This window comes from Callospermophilus lateralis, chromosome X (assembly GCF_048772815.1).
Source record: "Callospermophilus lateralis isolate mCalLat2 chromosome X, mCalLat2.hap1, whole genome shotgun sequence".
NCBI classification, from domain to species: Eukaryota; Metazoa; Chordata; class Mammalia; order Rodentia; family Sciuridae; genus Callospermophilus; species Callospermophilus lateralis.
The window spans coordinates 111,187,775-111,206,035 of record NC_135325.1 but is presented as its reverse complement, the minus strand read 5'-3'; the positions used below and the strand labels follow the sequence as shown (position 1 = coordinate 111,206,035).

General features: G+C 39.1%; 1 protein-coding gene across 7 annotated transcripts in view; it reads left to right on the top strand.

The window, feature by feature from the left end:
• The first annotated feature begins 8,776 nt into the window (after nt 1-8,776).
• Nucleotides 8,777-18,261, top strand: part of Arhgef6 (Rac/Cdc42 guanine nucleotide exchange factor 6) — a 109,480-nt gene continuing 99,995 nt past the window's right edge. For 3 of the 7 annotated variants that reach the window (XM_077107374.1, XM_077107372.1, XM_077107371.1), the window contains exons 1-2: nt 9,445-9,741; nt 11,086-11,169. In XM_077107374.1, coding sequence (XP_076963489.1) covers nt 9,577-9,741; nt 11,086-11,169 — 249 coding nt within the window. In that variant the 5' untranslated portion in view covers nt 9,445-9,576. Of the gene's footprint in view, nt 8,896-9,444; nt 9,742-11,085; nt 11,170-17,357; nt 17,498-18,073; nt 18,164-18,261 lie in introns of those variants that run through there. The other 4 variants (XM_077107373.1, XM_077107370.1, XM_077107375.1 and 1 more) reach the window with 4 other exon arrangements.

Below are 18,261 nucleotides of genomic sequence, written 5' to 3'. Positions count from 1 at the left end.
ACCAGACTAAGACTTGGTACAATGACAATATGTTGGATTGTTTGGTCAATATATCATTAAAATTATCTTTCCCTTGCTTTGAATGTTGTTGTTTGAAAATTTTAAATTACATATTTGACTCAAATTTTGTTTCTATTGGACAGTGCTAGTCTAGAATAATGCATTGCATAATCAAATGTGTTTCTATGAATGAGGGAGTAAAGAGAAAAGATAGTCATACAAATTGAAGTCATTATACTGGGAACTCTGGTGAATTCATATTTTAAGGATAGTTTAGGACAATAGAAGGAAGAGTATCTAATAAGGAAGACTTAAAAGGACAATTTTGGGAAGATTAAGCATCAAGATAAACTTTAGACTCCAGAAACACTGATGACTCAAAAAATGCTCCTTTTTGTATGTTCAGAGCAAGAAAAACAAGAAGAGGATATTCCTACTTTTTGGAATAGGTGAGATATTATTAACAATAAAATTGCAAAAAAGAGGCTCATTCAACTTTTGTTTTGCTTACATACTGTTAGACTTGACACCAGATCTATGTGTTGTACATAACAGGAAAAATGGATGAGTTGGACCATATCAGAACTAAATCTTTTGCTCAGCAAAAGTCTATGTAAAGAGGATGAAAAGACAAGGTATAGATTGTTAGAAAATATTTATAAACTCCATTTCTGACACAGAACTAGTGTCTAAAGTTTATTAAAATCTCTAAAAATTCAACATTAAGAAAATAATCCATTGAAAAATGGAAAAATATATGAACAGACATTTAACTGAAGAGGATATCCAAATGGTGAATAAAGCTCATGAAAAGATGTTTAACATCCTCAACCATCAGGTAAATACAGTCAGGGTCTCGCTGAGTTGCTTAGGACCTCACAAAGTTCCTGAGGCTGGCTTTGAACTTATGATCCTCCTGCCTCAGCTTCTTGAGCAGCTGAGATTACAGGTGTGCGTCACAGTGCCTGGCTTCTACTTATTTTTTAGGGAGTATGAATTAATGCTATGTGTTTATGAGTCTCAGAGGACTTCATTCTTTACAAACACCATAGCATTCATTTCTCTGTTTATAAAAGTAATGTTTTCTTATGATACGCAATATAGACAACACAGAAAGACATAAAGAATAAAAATCAAGGGGGGAAAGGAAGGACAGCAGAATTAAAAAAAAAAGAATAAAAATCAGCCACAATACTACTACCCAGAGATTAGTACTGATAGTATTTTTAAATTTCTTATTAGAGAATAATTTGCATATAATAAATTTCAGTAAATTTTTATATATGAATGCACTGTGCAGTCATCACCCAGATCAAAATATAGAATATTGTCATTGACCCATATGTGACCTCATGTACCTCCAGTCTATACCATCCACAAGAGGCAAATGCTATTCTAATTTCCATCACTGTAGATTAATTTTACCAATTTTTAAAACTGATATACATGAAATTATGATTTTTACTCTTTTATATGTATGTCTTCTTTTGTTCAAAATTATATTTTTAAGATTGATCCATGTTATTTGTATCAGTAATTCATTACTATTAACATTCCAATATAAATTTCAGAAGGTTTTCCACACATACTCAGACACAACTATAAACATAAGATCAGTCTATGTGATAACATTTTTCTCCTTTTCATGTCAATATATATATATATATATATATATATATCTAAAATTGTTTTGTTCTGATTACAAAAGTAATATATGTTTACTATATATACTTACTTATATATATATATATATATATATATATATATATATATATATATATACTTACTATATGTATATACTTACTTACTGAAGTATATGATTTACAAAGAGACTGTCTCCCATATTTTCCGTAATTTCAGCTACTCAAAATAAATAAATAAACAGACAAATAAATAAATAAATAAATAAGCATTTAGAAGGCTATGGTACTTCTTTTGTGGCAGTTTAAGGGATGGAATTTAGGGCTTATACATATTTGGAAGGCACTGTATCACTGAAAAACACCCCCCGCCCCATGGAAATTTTGACTACTTTATTCATGAACTTAACAGTCATTTATTGAATGCATTCTATGTGCTAGACATTTTTCTTGACACTGAGGTTATAGCAATAAACCAAACAAAGTCTTTGCCATCATAAAACTTACTTTATAGTGGGAACTACTAACAAATACACAATTAAATATCTGATGTAATATTAAGTAATACTTGATAATAAGAGAGGTAAGGATATTAAAAGAGTGATAGGATACTCAATAGTATTTTTTTAGAAGAAATTATATTTTATTGTCAGAGAGAAAATGAAGGCAAAAGTCCTGAAATTGGAATGTGTTTGGTGTGCAAGGAGACGGGGGAGGGGGTGGGGGGAGCAGACAAAGCAAGGAGAAAAGTAGTAGAAAGTGAGGTTTGAATGTAGGTAGGGTGTGTAGAGCCTAATAGTTTGGGATAAATCCTATGGGTCTTATTCCAAATATGATGAAAGCCATTGGAGTAGTGGAAGCAGATGAAAGAGATGATCTCATTTTTGTTTTAAAAGAATTATTCTGCTCCTGTGTAGTAAATAGACTGTATAGGGGCAAGAATAGAAGTGTGAACCTCAGAGTGATGAGCTGTTAGCAATGATCCAGGTGAGAGGCAAAGTGGCTTAGACCAGGGTGATAGCAGTGGAAGGGATGAGACAAGGATGGGTCCTGGACTTGTTTATTGGTGATAGGACCATTGGTTACCTGGGTGTGAGGTGTAAGAGAAAGAAAAGGAGTCAAGCATGACTAGAAGATTTTTATGCTTGGTGATTTCAGTATTCATATAGATGACCCATCCAACTCCCTCCCTCTTAATTCCTTTAGGCTTGATGTGTGTGTGTGTGGTGGGGTGGGAGGTCACATACTCAAGCTGAGTCACATTGAGTTTGAGGTTAGATCATTCAAGTGAATATGGTGAGTAGGCAGTTGAAATATGAGTCTAGACTTCAAAATAGATGTCAGGGTTGGCAAGTTACAGCCACAAAACTGGATGAAATCACCCAGGGAGTGAGTATTGATAGAAAAGAGAAGATACCCAAGGCCTGAGACCTGGATCATTCCGATGTTTAACAATCTGGAAGAAGGAGGAGGAACAAGCAAAAGAGATGAACAGAAACTAGTGAGATAAGAGGAAAACAGTAGAGAGTCATGGAAGCTAAACGAGGAATCTGTTTCAGCAGAGCCACTGCAAGGCCATGATACTCCTTTGTGAAAACATAACAAAGCAAACAAAAGCCCTCTCTTCCTTAAGTAAAAATAAATTCAATTACTATTGTATTTACTTTCCAGTAAGAAGAAATACAAAAACCATAAAGTCATTCTGTGTAGATTATACAAATCAAATATTGAGCACAAAAGTATAGACAATTTGCAAATTTGGTCATAGCAATTAAGAACTCAAAGCCACCAGAGTATAATAATTTATTATAAAAGAGTTTCATATCTTACTTTTTTTCAGAACAGACATCTTTGTGGCAGTTTCAGTGCTTGCTTATTGTATTTCTATAGGATGGTGATTGTACTGGAGCCCAGCCCAGGAAGATGGCACCTTCAGCAATGCTGCATCCCCTCTTGTGGCTGCTGGTCCCACTGAGGTTCCCAAGAGGCTCTCAGCAGTGTCAAAATCCTACCTGAAGGAGCCACAGAATGTCAAGTTCATATAACTATCATTCTGACTTTGAGGTGGGAATGTTTCGGGAGAGTAGAACTCTGGGTCTCTGATAACTATGAAGCCACATGCTAGGCTTGGACCACCAAACTCTGACTGTGTTATGCATGAGAGTGAGATAAAACATCTTATTCTTTAAAATAAAGAACTTCTGTTCCTTAAATGCACCATAGAATGAAAAATGAGAGAGTAAGACTATATTTGCAAACATGTATCTGACATAAGTTGAGAATCCATAATGTATAACATTTAGCAATTGGTAACAAAAAGATGACTCAATAAAAAATGGGCATAGAAATGAGCAAGTGTTTTGCAGAAGAGAAATATATATGGCAAATAAACATATTAAAATGCCCAACCTTAATATTGTAGTAATAATAGAAATAGAAATTTTATATCTACAATATAACAAAAATTTGAAAGTCTGAAATACCAAGTATTAGCTATGATATGGTACAATGGGAAATTATACCTTGCTTGTGACAATGTAAATTCATATAATTTTTTTTCTTTTGTTGTTGGTGGCATTGGTGTGATAGCTAAGAATTCATTGTCTCATCATTTTGGAAAACAATGATTTGAAAATCTGAAGTTATGGAAAGATGGTAGGAGTAACTGAGCAAGTAAGTTGGAAATATAGGTTGTCTAGTAAATATGAGGCTTGAATTCATGATTCAAGAGGCAGAAAATTTTGTGTGATGACAAAGTACAAGGTGAAACCTTGCACATGGTTTGCTAAAGTGGAATTGTTCTTTGAAGATAACAAGGTATATTAATTTAGGTTCCATCAGGATAGAGAAACCCCACAGTAATTTGAACAGAAAAAGTTTAACATAAAAAATTAAGGATAAAAAATAAAAAGGGCTGGCAATGTGGCTCAGTGGTTGAGTGCCCCTGGGTTCAATCCCCAATATAACCACCACCAACAACAACAGAAAAAAAGAAGTATAACAGGATTGGAACATTGAGGGACTGGCCTAGTAAGAAAAAAGGGAACTCTAAAAGAATATAGGAATAGCAGATGTAATATAGAATAACAGACAATATAAAAATAACATGTAGGGGCTGGGGATGGAGCTCAGTTGGTAGAGTGCTTGCCTCGTATTCACAAGGCCCTGGGTTCAATCCCCAGCACCACACACACACACACACACACACACACACACACACACACACACAAAGACAAATAACGTGTAATAGCCAATACTCGTAGAACTATGATAACCCTCCTCTCTGATATCTAGGTCATATATTAGAGAAGTTGTTTGGTGCTGAGTCAGTGGAACTTGTTGGACATCTGTCCTCTGGAACTAGCCATAAATATGCTCCTCTAAGATACTAGTTCTCAAGGAAGGTGTCTTAACAGAGACAATTAGCTACAGAACTGCCCAAGGCCAGTGCCAAGGGAAGCAGTACATTTGGTACATTGTGTCCTGGAGAAGCTAGTGCTTCAGAAGGTGGGCAAAGTAAAAATGTTTCAAAGTTCCAGGTCCATTTTCACAGAGTAGACATAATGGTGCACCAAAAGGAAAGCTGGGAGCTCAGCAAGAGTATGTGGAGGGAGCACACAGGAAACAGGAAGTAAAACCCCTCTTTACTGCAATGTCTCTGCACCATTGATTACTGGTAAAACTTTAAACCATACAAGCTGGCAAATCAAAATATATTTCAAAGTTCCAGGTCTATTTTCACAGAACAGGCATGAAGATACACTGAAAGTTAACACATTAATTACTGGAAGAAGCAGTCAAATAACAGTGCACATGGTGTTGGATTGTTGTTTTGGTGGAGTTGAAGTGAACTAGGTGTTGGCAGAAACTGGAGTACACTAGAAGGTCAGAAATCAATTTATTTCTTCAAGTGTGACTGTGACGTTCGTCTATCTACTGCAGAATCAAGTGTGATCTTAATAATACATTTTCCTTTCCCCATTGCACATCTTCTGAGTTAGAATATATTTGAGAATTGAGCCCCCAAACCTTCTTTTTAACAAGTGTGCCATTAGATTTGAAATTTAAAAGTACATCAATTTTGACTATTACAAGTAGATAAAAGTAAAGGAAAAAAGTATAACAGGTCCCAGTGTACCAAATATCCAGTTTTAACAAACCTTCACACTTGCCTTATTTTCTGCAGATATTTTTATTTTACATCAAAACCTATTTTAGTTCAAGTTCCACTTACTCATTCCTTTCTCATTTATCACTCTTAGGAGGTGATTATTCTCAACTTCCTTGTTTGTCAATCACTGCTTTAGGCTATGGAGAGCCTTTGAGGGTTTTGAGTAGGGATGTTAACGCTAGAGGTGCTTTTGGAAAATTGGTAAAAATGTGCTCAGCTGGAGAACTCATAAAATGAGAAGGGGAGGTGGACAAGTACTCCAGAGGCAGGTTCAGTGTCCCAGAGGGTGTGGTCCTAGACTTTTGCCCTTTTTACTCATGCTCATGGATGAAGTCTGCTCTTTGTGTTCCTGTGACCTCCAGTGTTCCCCTGCCAACCTTATTCCCCTAGTTCATCGGTTGCTTTAGCAAGCCAGCTCAAGTTCCACGATTAGTCATTTCACCAAGATGTTTGCCACTTCCCTGAAATTCCCTGCTTTTTGACATTATACCATACCAACTGTGACTCCAATCTTTATGTTAATAGAGCTGTTTCTTTTGTCTTGAGGTGGTGACCTTGCTTTTCTGGTTCTACTTTATTCCTTATATTAATTTGCTATAGCCAGCATCCAAAATGAGGCAGACTCTCATCCAGGTGACCTCAATAAACTCAAGCCTATTTTGGACTAGGCCAGGTTCCTGAAGTTACTCTTGCTTTGTTCTTCATTAGAAAATGAAAGTGATACCTTAATAATACTGCCAAATTTTGTTGTCTGTAGAGTAAAATTTTGATGAGCAATTGTGAAAATTGTCCAAATGACATATAAAAGTGTTTATAGAGGTCAGACTGGGGAATTTAATTTCTTAACAAATGAATTCTGTTTTTATTTCCATTACATAGATTTGGCCATGGGTCAAAGGCAATAAAACATCTGACTATATTTATTTTGCTTATAAGTATATCAGCCAAAACATATGGGGGTCAAATCCCTATTATATGGATAGACTATGGATAGACACAACATGTATGAATTTCTAAATGATGATGTTGAATTAAGAAACCCCATGAAGTAGAACCAACCTAGATGCCCTTCAATAGATGAATGGATAAATAAAAGTATGGCATATATACACAATGGAATATTACTCAGCAATAAAAGAGAATAAAATCATGGCATTTGCAGGTAAATTGATGGAGCTAGAGAAGATAATGCTAAGTGAATTTAGCCAATCCCCCAAAACCAAATGCTGATTGTTTTGTTTGATATAAGGAGGCTGATTCATAGTGGGATAGGGAGCGGGAGCATTGGAAGAATAGATGAACTGTAGATAGGGGAGAGGGGTTGGAGGGGAAGGGAGGAGGCATGGGTAATTAATGATGGTGGAATGTGATGATCATTACTATCCAAATTACAGGTATGAAGACAGGAATCGGTGTGAATATACTATCTATACAACCAGAGATATGAAAAAATGTGCTCTATATATGTAATAAGAAGTGTTATGCATTCTGCTGTCATATATAAATAAAAATGATATTATTAAAAAACAAACCCCATGAAATGAAGTAGTGTGCTGTATACTTCCATTTATATAAGATAATTAAAAATACAAACTAATCTCTTTTTTTTAACCAACTAATTTAAAGAGACTGAAAACATTGGTGTTTGGTTGCCTGAGATGTCAGAGGAAGGAAGAGAAGAAGGTGTTAAAAGAGTACAAGGACACTTTTGGGGGTGATGGAAAGTTTATCTAGATTTTGTGTGTGATTATATCAAAAGTGTTGCATATGTCAAAATTCATTAATTTGTATGCCTTCAGTATTGCAGTTTATTATGTATTAATTATATCTCAATAAAGTCACAAAAATAATTAGTAAGACTGTCTTATGTCATTAAAAAAAAAAAAAAACACCAGATGCAGTGACACACGCCTGTAATATCAGCAGTTCTGGAGGCTGAGACAGGAGAATCTGTAGCTCAAAGCCAGCCTCAGCAATTTAGGGAGGCACTAAGCAACTTAGGAGATCCTGTCTCTAAATGAAATACAAAATAGGTCTGGGGGTGTGGCTAAGTGGTCAAGTTCCCCTGAGTTCAATCCCCAGTACCAGAAAACCAAAACATAAAAATAAAAAAAACCTCCAAAACAAAATCCTTGTTATAATCAAGTGTTGTCTATACCTGGGACACCATCTGAGTTCATTCATTCACACATTCAGCATTACTGAACATCTATGGTGCATACCAGGCACTCTGCTGAGAGCACAGTGTTAAATAAGGAGATAAGAGTTACTCTAGGAAGCTTACATTGTGGCAGAGGAGACAGGTCAACAAATAATAACAGTGTGATAAGTGTTCTGACAGAGCAAGAAGGGGCAGTTTTGAAAATGCTTATCAGGATTATCTGAGCTGATTATTTGATAGTAGATGCCTGAAACTGTGTTGAAAAGGATTCTGAAGCTTAGCAGGAAAGGACTGTGACTAGATGTCCCCCAGGCATCAGGGGTAGTGATTTTGGTGAATGACATACATTTGCCAATGTAGAGCTATCCTATTAAACTTGGCTTTACTTAAATTTCTCAATAATATGACTATTTTAACTGGTTCTGAAAATATAGTTGAAAATAATAGAGCTCTCTTATTATGGACTCGCTTTTTTTTCAGAGCAGTATTTTAAATGCAAAGTGTTTCTTGTTGGGGAAACATGAACCTTCAAGCCTGTAGTATAGACAGAGGACGAGTGCTCTTTTGTTCTCATACATTGTTATTAAGTGTATTTTACCCACTTATGTGACTGTGTCTGAGCCTTTGCTAAGGGTACTGCAGCTGGATTGTGTAGTGGAATCAGGTCCAGAAAAAGAATTGCTCAAGAATGCAAGTAAACAGGATGTCAGATGTTATCCTTAGCCTATTTCCCTAAACATAGCTTTTTGGCTGCAAAGTAAAATGCCATTCTTCTAACTTCTGCTTATACACAGTGATGGCTGACAGCAGGCACAATCTTCATTTGCTTGGCACAGTGTCACTGTGCAACGTTTTGCAAGGAAGGATCATGACACCCAGCATCTCTCTGAGATAGTATAAGGACATCCGGTCATGTTTTGGAGGTACTTTCTCAGCCTGCCTAACTTTTCCGAGCTTTGTTGTGCCAGCACAGCTCCCTACCAGGCTTAGATCTGTCTGCCCTAAGAGCCAGTTGGCATCTTCTCCCTAACAGAAGCCAGATTTTCACTGAGGCTACACTATTTATTGATAGTGTTTTCCCTGACTGGCCCATGAATGTCTCATTTCCAAGGTCCCTGAAGTGCTGGCTCACCTCTGTTTTCCACAGCACTTGCTTCCTTTTCTTTCCTCCCTCCCAGCATCCTCCTCACTTCCTTTCCTTATAGCTTCTTGCACTGTTGGTTTTGTGTGTGTGTGTGTGTGTGTGTGTGAGAGAGAGAGAGAGAAAGAGAGAGAGAGAGTGCATGCATGTGTGCTTCTTCTTCCTTTTTTATCCCAATGAATTTGCTTTTCAGATTTTGAAAAAGAAAACCAGTTTATCCAGGATTCTTATCTGGGTTTTTTTTTTCCTGTTTCCATATCTTTGTGTGTGATCTCTGTAGTTTTCAGATCCCACGTTTTTGTGTGGGTTCCACTGTTGTCTAAGGAAAGTTGTTTTAAACCTTTGCTCTGCAAGCACCAGCAGAGAACTCAGAAAAAGGAAGACAACAGCAGATGCAATCACGGATGTGGCTTAGTCCTTGCAGCTGCCCCAGAGAACTGTTCAGAGTGTACCATCCACAGTAATGAATCCAGAAGAGCGAATCGTGACATGGCTTATATCTTTGGGAGTTTTAGATTCCCCGAAAAAGACCATCTGTGATCCGGAGGAGTTCTTGAAGTCCTCGCTGAAAAATGGGGTAGTGCTATGCAAACTGATCAACAGACTTATGCCTGGCTCAGTGGAAAAGGTAAGGTCAATTTTGAAGTATCTTTGGGATTGCTTGCCATCAGAAAGCAGTAATAATATAACTCTCAAGATTTCCCACTACTCAGGTTGTGAGAATCTCCTACTTGAATATGTTTCTGAAAGTTAGACATTCCTTTGTACTGCTTTTGTAGTTTGAAATAGTCAGGAAGCTAAGTGTATTCCTTCAGTAACTGGCCCCCAATTTTTCGCAGAATAATAACCTGTTACACCACTGGCAAGAGGGGACAGGGCAACACCCATATCACAAATTTTCTGTGTCGTGGAGATGCATACTGCACTTCCCTGTGTATCTCAGACATGTTTAAAACTTGGGGTGCATATGAGTCTTTGGAATAATTGTATGATTTATAGCAGGTCTTGATGATATTTACTGACAGGTTGCCTAAAAATTGATGTAAATTTCCTTTTCAAAAAATTGCCATTGAAGAAGGGACTATTTAGCAAGCAGAAGTGGTCTAAAATGTCACATAAGGTTTGTGAAAACAAGAGAAACCAAATATATATTTTGAATGCAATGTGCGTTCAAAGTGAAACTAAACTTACCCTCTTAAAAAAATCCCAAGATTTTTAAAAATATTATTTAAGTTATAGATGGACACAATACCTTTATTTAATTATTTTTATGTGGTGCTGAAGGTCAAACTCAGTGCCTCATACATGCAAGGCAAGCACTCTGCCACTGAGCCATAATCCCAGCCCAAAATCCCAAGATATTTTGATGTTGGGAGCCCATGTTATTGACAATAGATAATTTCTAAGTTAGGCCCTTTAAGTAAGCTTAATGGTAGAGTCCTGCAATTATTTTCTTAAGCTCATCATGGAATATGACTGAGTAGCATTCTTTTGTCTTCTTGAACCAGTTTGTATTTTTATTGAGCAAGTAGATTTAATTTATAATCTCTTAAACCTGAGACACAGTGATAAAATGGGAGTAAAACAGAGAAATATAATCAAATTAGACAACAGCCAAGGGAAATAATTTTTTAATAATTTGTCATGGGGAGGGGAGGTAAGAAGTATTGCTTTCTTGCTTGAAAGCAAGAACTGAACTCAAACAAATACTGTCTTGGTCTCTCTAAATTTGTTATCACCACCTGAAGGTTGAAGGCATGAGAAAACGCTCGTAAGTAGAAGTGGCTTGGTGACATTTGAAAGAAAAACCAACCATTTAGATTTTTTGCATCACTTCCTTTGGTGGTTATTTCTCTTCCTGGTTTGGCAGCAGCATTACCCTCTGCCTTATTTAGCTATCAGCGAATGATGAATATGGTTTGCTGGGCATGGGATGACAATCTCCAAGTGACATTTGACTGTATTTCTCTAGTATTGTCTGGAGCCCCAAAATGAAGCCAGCTGCATCAGTAACATCAATGGCTTCCTGAAAGGATGTGCAGCCCTCCAAGTGGAGGTAAGCCTACCCAGCTTATCTTCCTTCTTGTCACTATTTTTGCTCTGCTGATAAAAATTGGTGAGTAAGAGTACTTCATCGATTTTCACTGCCAATGGCCACTGACTTAAACAGGAGTAGTATGTTATAGAAACCAGAGTTGAGATTAGTGGCCCGCAGAGGTAGATTGCTAGTGTTGGTCTTTTCCATAAACCAGTTCCAAACAAAACTCAAAAGATGGTGCTGGGGTTGTGACTCAGTGGTACTGCGCTCACCTCGTGCGTGCAACACCCTGGGTTTAATCCTCAGTACCACATATAAATAAATAAACAAACAAACAAACAAATAAATAAATAAATTCTGTCAACTACCAATAACAGTGGTGCCTATTATTATTATTGTTTTTATTATTATTATTATTTTTCAGCACTAAGGATAGAACCCAGGGTCTCAAGCACTCTGGGATAATGCTCTACCACTGGGCTACATCTCCAGCCCTAAATTATGCCTTTTAAACACACATCCAATCCCTTAAAATAGGCTTCCAGTGACAGAGCTTTTGTGGGTGTTCTTCCCCATAAAGGGGAACCAAAAGTGGGCCACTGATAGCTGAAGAGGGTCACTGTAATTCCCTTGAGTTGGGAAGCAAAGAAAGGCCATTGCCATTCTTTCCCATTAACTCCTCAGACCAGGGGTCTTGAAAAGTTGAGAGAGCCTGGACTCGAGGTATAAATTATATATTAAAGTATGTTGCATCACTAATGGGTCCTTACAGCTTTTATAATGGTGTTACTGAAAAGGAGGTGATGCTTCCACCTGTGTGTCAAGATACTTAACTTTTCTGTGCCTTGATGTTTTTATCTGCAAAATGGACATAATAATAGTTACTTTTCCTTAATGGATCAAATGAGACACTGAATAACAATTTAGGGCTAAAAGCACCAATCTCATAAGATCTATGAGATAATTTATGTAATGTCCTCAGCACAGGGCCGGGACAAAAGTTTCCTTTATTAGTAGATTAGCATTAGCAGTGTTACCTGTGGACAGTTTTTTTTTTTTTTTTTTTTTTTTTTAGTTGTAGTTGGACCCAATACCTTTATCTCATTCACTTATTTTTATGTGGTGCTGAGGATTGAACCCAGGGCCCCAAGCATGCTAGGCAAGCACTCTACCGCTGAGCCACAATCCCAGCCCAGAGTAGTAGAGGTTTGAGCCTGGACTCTGGTGCTAGATTTCTTGGGTTTAAATCTCAATTCCAGGGGCTGGGGATATAGCTCAGTTGGTAGAGTGCCTGCTTAGCATTCACAAGGCCTCCCAGGTTCAATCCCCAGCACCACCAAAAATAGAAAAAAGAATCTTAATTTCTCTTCACTAGTGGATTTGTGATCTCTGGCATATTACTTAAATATGCCTCTATGCCCTTGTGAAATGGAAATAATAGGGGCACCTATGTCATAGGACTGATGTGAAATCTCAATGAATTTAGTCATATAAATCCCCCAAACAAGTTCTTGGAACATTTGCAAGTGGTAGTTATTCTTCTTATTAGCAGTACTAGGAACTTCACCCCAGATACTTAGCTTGCTTCACAATTTTCCCTAAAGCTAGCCCTAGTGTAAAGCAACACCTATCTCAGAATATCTTATTCCAGTTTTCCCTATTGCCCAATTTGAGAGCTGTGTGTGTGTGTGTGTGTGTGTGTGTGTGTGTGTGTCACACATGTGCATGCATGTGGCTTTTGGGGTAGACATGGGCTTCAGACCACCACTTGATATTCCTTATAGAATGATGTCTACTATGGAACAGATCATGGTATTTTCTTTTTTAATTTTTCAAATAAAAACATGGTGAAGTTGCCAATGATTGCTGTGCTCTGAAGCTGCCAGAAGGTAGACTGAGCTTCTCTGCAGTTCTAAGAATACTAGATGGTACAGAAATACCTCCTGGGTCTGGCATTGTTGGGGATTTTTCCAATAACTAATGCTTACTCCTTTAAGCATAAGTGCTTAAAATATTTTTATCCACTTTGGGTAGAAATCTTTCTAAAAAGTGCATCACAATAATTCATCTTCTTAAAAAGGATTGGGCATATTTTCATCTCTTTTTGATAATTCAGGCTGACCTGAGTGTGTTATGAATATGGTAAAAAGCAATATCTGCAATTGTAGTTACTCATAAGCCTTCCCTAGTTTAATCTGAGTTAGAGTCTTGGCTTGGTCAGTTACTGACTCTGGGAAAAGTTACTTGCCATGTCTATGCTCCTGTTTCCTCATTTGTATAACGAGGACATTAGCAATATGTACCACACAGGATTGCTTTGAGAATCAAATGAGATGATGCATCCAAGGCACTTAATATATCACTGTACAAAAATATGAACACTGGCTGTTCTTGGATGTGTTGTTACTCATGCCTGTAGGTGATATACAGGTGCATACTGGGGCCCTCCTAGAACCCTGAGAGAAGACTCACAAAATTAGTAAACAAGGGATGAGACTGGAAGCTGAGCTGGGAAGCTCCAAGCAGCTATGTTGACCATAAAGTCTCAAGCCAGGAAACAGACTCAAACACACAAATATTTTCAAGTGTCACTAGACAGAGTATCTGTCAGGCCTAGCATAGTGCCTGACATAAGACATGTCTAATGAAGTTTTGTTCACTCTATAAAACTGTGAATATATTAAAAGCAAGAAAAAATCAGGGCTTGACTATTGCCCAGAACACACCATTACTCATCTAAAGAATGAGTGCCAGCTTGAAATGGTCAGTTTGACAATGTAGAAAACATGGAGCCTGAGATGCAGTTAGGAATCAGATTCTGGGGCATAGGGACCACATTAAAGAGCTGCTGCCTTCTGGACCTCTGAGGCCATTTGGTTTTTTCCAGATGACTTCTATCTTTGTGTTCTCATATTGTGACAATGTCTTAGGGTCTCCAGAGGATCACACAAATAGTAACTGATGGGGGAAGTCTGCTGAGATACCTGGGTAACAGTGTTCTCTGAAGCACTTCCCCAACTTTGATAAAATCCCTTGAAACACAAAAATTTAAAAAATTCTGATGAAGTCAAATTCATTTATTTTTTTAAATTTTGTTATTTGTATCTTTCATGTCATCTAAGAAACCCTTGCCTATTCAAAGGTTATGAAGATTTACTTTGATTTTTCTTCTAAGAGTGTTACAGTTCTAATTCTTACACTAGGGGCCTTGATCCATTTTGAGTTAATTTCTTTATGTGATAGGAGACAAGGGTCTAAATGAACTCCTTTGCATGCACACATGCATTTTTCCTCAGTATAATTGATTGAAAAATTATTCTTTCTTCAATTGAATTGATTAATGTATCTTTTTAAAATCAGAAGGTGTGAGTCCTCAGCTTTGTTCTTCATTTTCAAAATTGTTTTGGCTATTCTGGATCCCTTGCATGCCCATGTGAATTTTAGGACCAGCTTGTCCATTTCTGTGGGGGGAAAAGCCAGCTGAGATTTTGATAGTTATTGTGTTCAGTCTGCAGATCACTTTGGGAAATATTGTCATCTTGATAATTTTTCAGTCTTTGAATCTATAAACACAGGATATCTTTCCATTTATTTAGATCTTCTTTAATTTTATTTGACAATGTTTTGTAGTCTTCAGTGTAAATGTCCTATACCTCCTTGGTTTAATTTTTTCCAAAGTATTTTATTCTTCTTGAAGCTATTATAAATAGAATTATTTTCTTAATTTTGTATTTGAATTTTTCATTTCAAGTGTATAGAAATACAATTGATTTTTTATATTTCTCTTCAACTTTGTATAAGATTATGTCATCTGTGAACAGATACCATTTCTTCTTTCCTTCCAATCTGGATAACTTTCATTTCATTTTCTTCCTTCATCTGTCTGCCTAGAACCTCCAGCACAATGTTAAATAGAAGTAGTGAGAATGTTCTTGTCTTGTTTCTGATATTAAAGACTAAAGCTTTCAGACTTTCACTACTGAATATGTTATTAGCAGTGTATTTTTCATAGATACCCTTTATCATGTTGAGGAAATTCCCTAACACTGCTAGTTTGTTGAGGGATTTTTTTTTAATTGTAAAAGGGTGCTGGATTTTGTCAAATGCTTTTACTGCTTCTGTGAAGATGATCATTGTTTTTTATATTGATATGTTCTATTACATTCATTGATTTTCATATGTTAAATCAGTCTTCCATTATGGATAAATTCCAGTGAGTTATGTTACATATGCACATAAAAAATTGTGTACAATTGTGATTATTCTTGAAGAATCTTTCTCAGAAGTGGAATGACTGTGTCAAAATTTGATAGATAATTTTCTTCTAGAAAAATGCTATCCAAAGTTACACTGCCACCAACAGTTAGAAGTGTCCTCTTTCTTGTGTGTATGACAGCATGGGATATTATTTATCTTTAAAGTTTGCTAAACTAATGGATGAAAACTATATTTTATTTTTTTGCTGTAATTTGTATTTCATGATTCCTAATGAATTAGGACATCCTCTCTCTTATAGTCCATCTGTATTGCTTTTTCTAAACCAAATATATCTTTTTTAGTTTCTTACACAATGAAGAAGGCCAGGGGGTGGTATTTGGGTCTGAAGTAAAAACTTTCCAAATCCCCTATGGAAAAAAATCTTTGTTTCCAGGTAGTGTAATTAATGTGACTAGGAAGTCTTTCACAACATGACAACATGAGTTCTAGCAATGATAGATAGATTTGTTGGTGTTTTGCCTTTGGACTCAGTGGGTATCAGGGACACATATGATTCTCATCTATTGGAAGTAGCCTATGTAGTACCTCCCTGCATTGTTCTGGCAACAGCCACAGGACTGACTAGTCTGTGAAAGTTCCAGCCTTGTGGCTTTCCTCTGCTTAAAGGACCAGGCCTTTCCCCTGCTTCATCCCCAATAGGTACTCTTGTTTTGTCCTCTACCACCACTGCTACCTACTCACTGCTAGGGACATCCTAACATCTAGTATTTTGCTCCTGGGTCCAGCTTACTTTTGCCAAAGGATGTTTTGCTCATGAAGGGTTTCATTGAATGAATATGAGGCTCAATTAGTGTTTCTTTCACTTTCTCTCTCTCCCTCCTTTCCTTTTTTTTCCTTCCCCTCTCTCTTCATTTCTTCCTTCTTTCTTCCTTCCTTCCAATACCAGCTGGAAAGTGTATGGCTTTTTCTCTGTCCCCACCCCCTCACTCCCTCCTGTCTTCCTGAGTCACTCCATCTGCCTTGTCACCGGAACAGCATGGGTGCCTTCCCCAAAGTGAGGCCTGTGGGATGGACGATTTGCCATTTCCCAGGGGCTGCTCTGCAGGGAGGCAGGAGTAAGGCAGCTCTACTAATAATCATGAGTCAAGGAGAAATCTCCAACCAGCCAGCTCCAGCTCTTAGGAGAGCTGTACCTCCCTGGAGCATAGACCCAAGGCCCAGAACCAACCCATAGCTGTAATGGTACAACAGGCCTTCTTCCAAGCCCTGACCCTGTCATCTGTGTGAAATCGGAGCCTCCTCTCTAGGCCTCAGTTGACTCACCTGTAAAATGAGACTAGTGTAGGGCTTGGGTAATGTCTAATGGTCTGAGACTCCTCTTAATTTTTACATTGCCATCATTCTCCAGTGGGCAAGCTTTGCATAATTAGCTGCTCAATTTGACTAGTGAGAAGCCTAAAGAGGATTTTGGTAAGTTTTTCTTCTCCTGCTGAGCACATATGACACACCAAATGGAATTTCCACAACTTAATTGAATGTCACCCATGACTCTGCCCATTCTAATTTTTTATTGACCACATTGTATTTCTGTAAAAATTAGACTTCAAGTAAGGTTGTAAATATTTCCCATCTATCAGGAAACTGTTTTATTCTTCCTCAAAGAGACTATTTGATTTGGGGTCTGTTGTCAGAGAGCTTAGGAAGGGCATCTAGAGTAGTTCAGGGAGGAGAGGTATGTGAAGGGCCACTGAGAGCTTTGTGCTTGGGTGTCTCATAGCTCAACAGGAAGCTTGGGGGTTCTGAGTAGCATCTGGGGGTGGGGGAGAAAGTGGGCCACTACTAGGAACGTCTAGTCCAGGATTCCCGCCCGAATCTTTGGCAGTGGTCCATGGCCAGCCAGGCACTGGTAGCCCAGGGCTTGGGACTGAACCCGGTGGCAGCAGCATGCGCAGTGTGGCTGTTGCTGTTGTACCACGGCTTTTGCTGCTGCCACAGCTAGCCAGGCTGCTGTTGTTGCTGGTGCTGCTGCTGCTGCTGGTGCTGCTACTGCTGCTACTGCTGGTGCTGCTGCTGCTGCTGCTCTGCCCCTATGCCGCTGTCACTTCCAGTTCCTACTTCTGCGATCCAGGTCCGGGTCACTGCTTCCCTGCCGCTGGCCCAGTCCCTCCAGGCCGCTTCCCCTCCCCGGCTCTGGCTCTGGGTAGGAGGGAGGTCAGTGCTGGTAGAGGAGTGGGGTTCCCAAGGAGCCTTAGGAGCAGGCTCCCTGAGTAGCCGCTCCCCTCCCGCCGCCGCCCCACGCGCCCTCACCAGGCTAGTCGCCAGCGCACCCAGCGGGGCGCGCTTCCCGCACCCCCAGTTGGGCCCCGAGGTCCACCGCCCCGCTGAGCCGCACAGCTCTGGCAGCAAGAACTTGAGGACAAGAATGACTTCCCTTTAGATTAAAAAAAAGGGGGGGGGGCGTTGAAAAAATCCCTGGACTGGAGAGACTGGCGGCGCGGCACGGAGTTTGGAGACGGGCGCCCCCTCCTCGCCCGCGTCCAGGAGCAAAGTTGCAGCCGCCCCTCCCTGCTGGGGCGAGCTGAGCCCAGCTCTCCAGTTTCGCTCTGGTGGCGGCCGTGCTCAGGGCAGGGTCCCAGCTCTGGCTGGGTAGAACGGTTCCCGCAACCTTGGCACAGGCTCGCCCGCCCGCTCGCCGGCCCCGTGACTCGGGAGGGCGAGCCGCTTCCAGGAGGCGGCGGCGGCGCGGCAGGAGAGAGCGAGCAGCTGGAGGACAGGCGGGCAGCGGCCGAGCCAGGTGACCTGCCCGGGGGCAAGGGGTCAGGGGTAGGGGAGCGCGTGAGGGCCGGGGGCTGGGTGCCGAAGGAACCGGTTAGAGAGGAGCCGCCCTTCCTC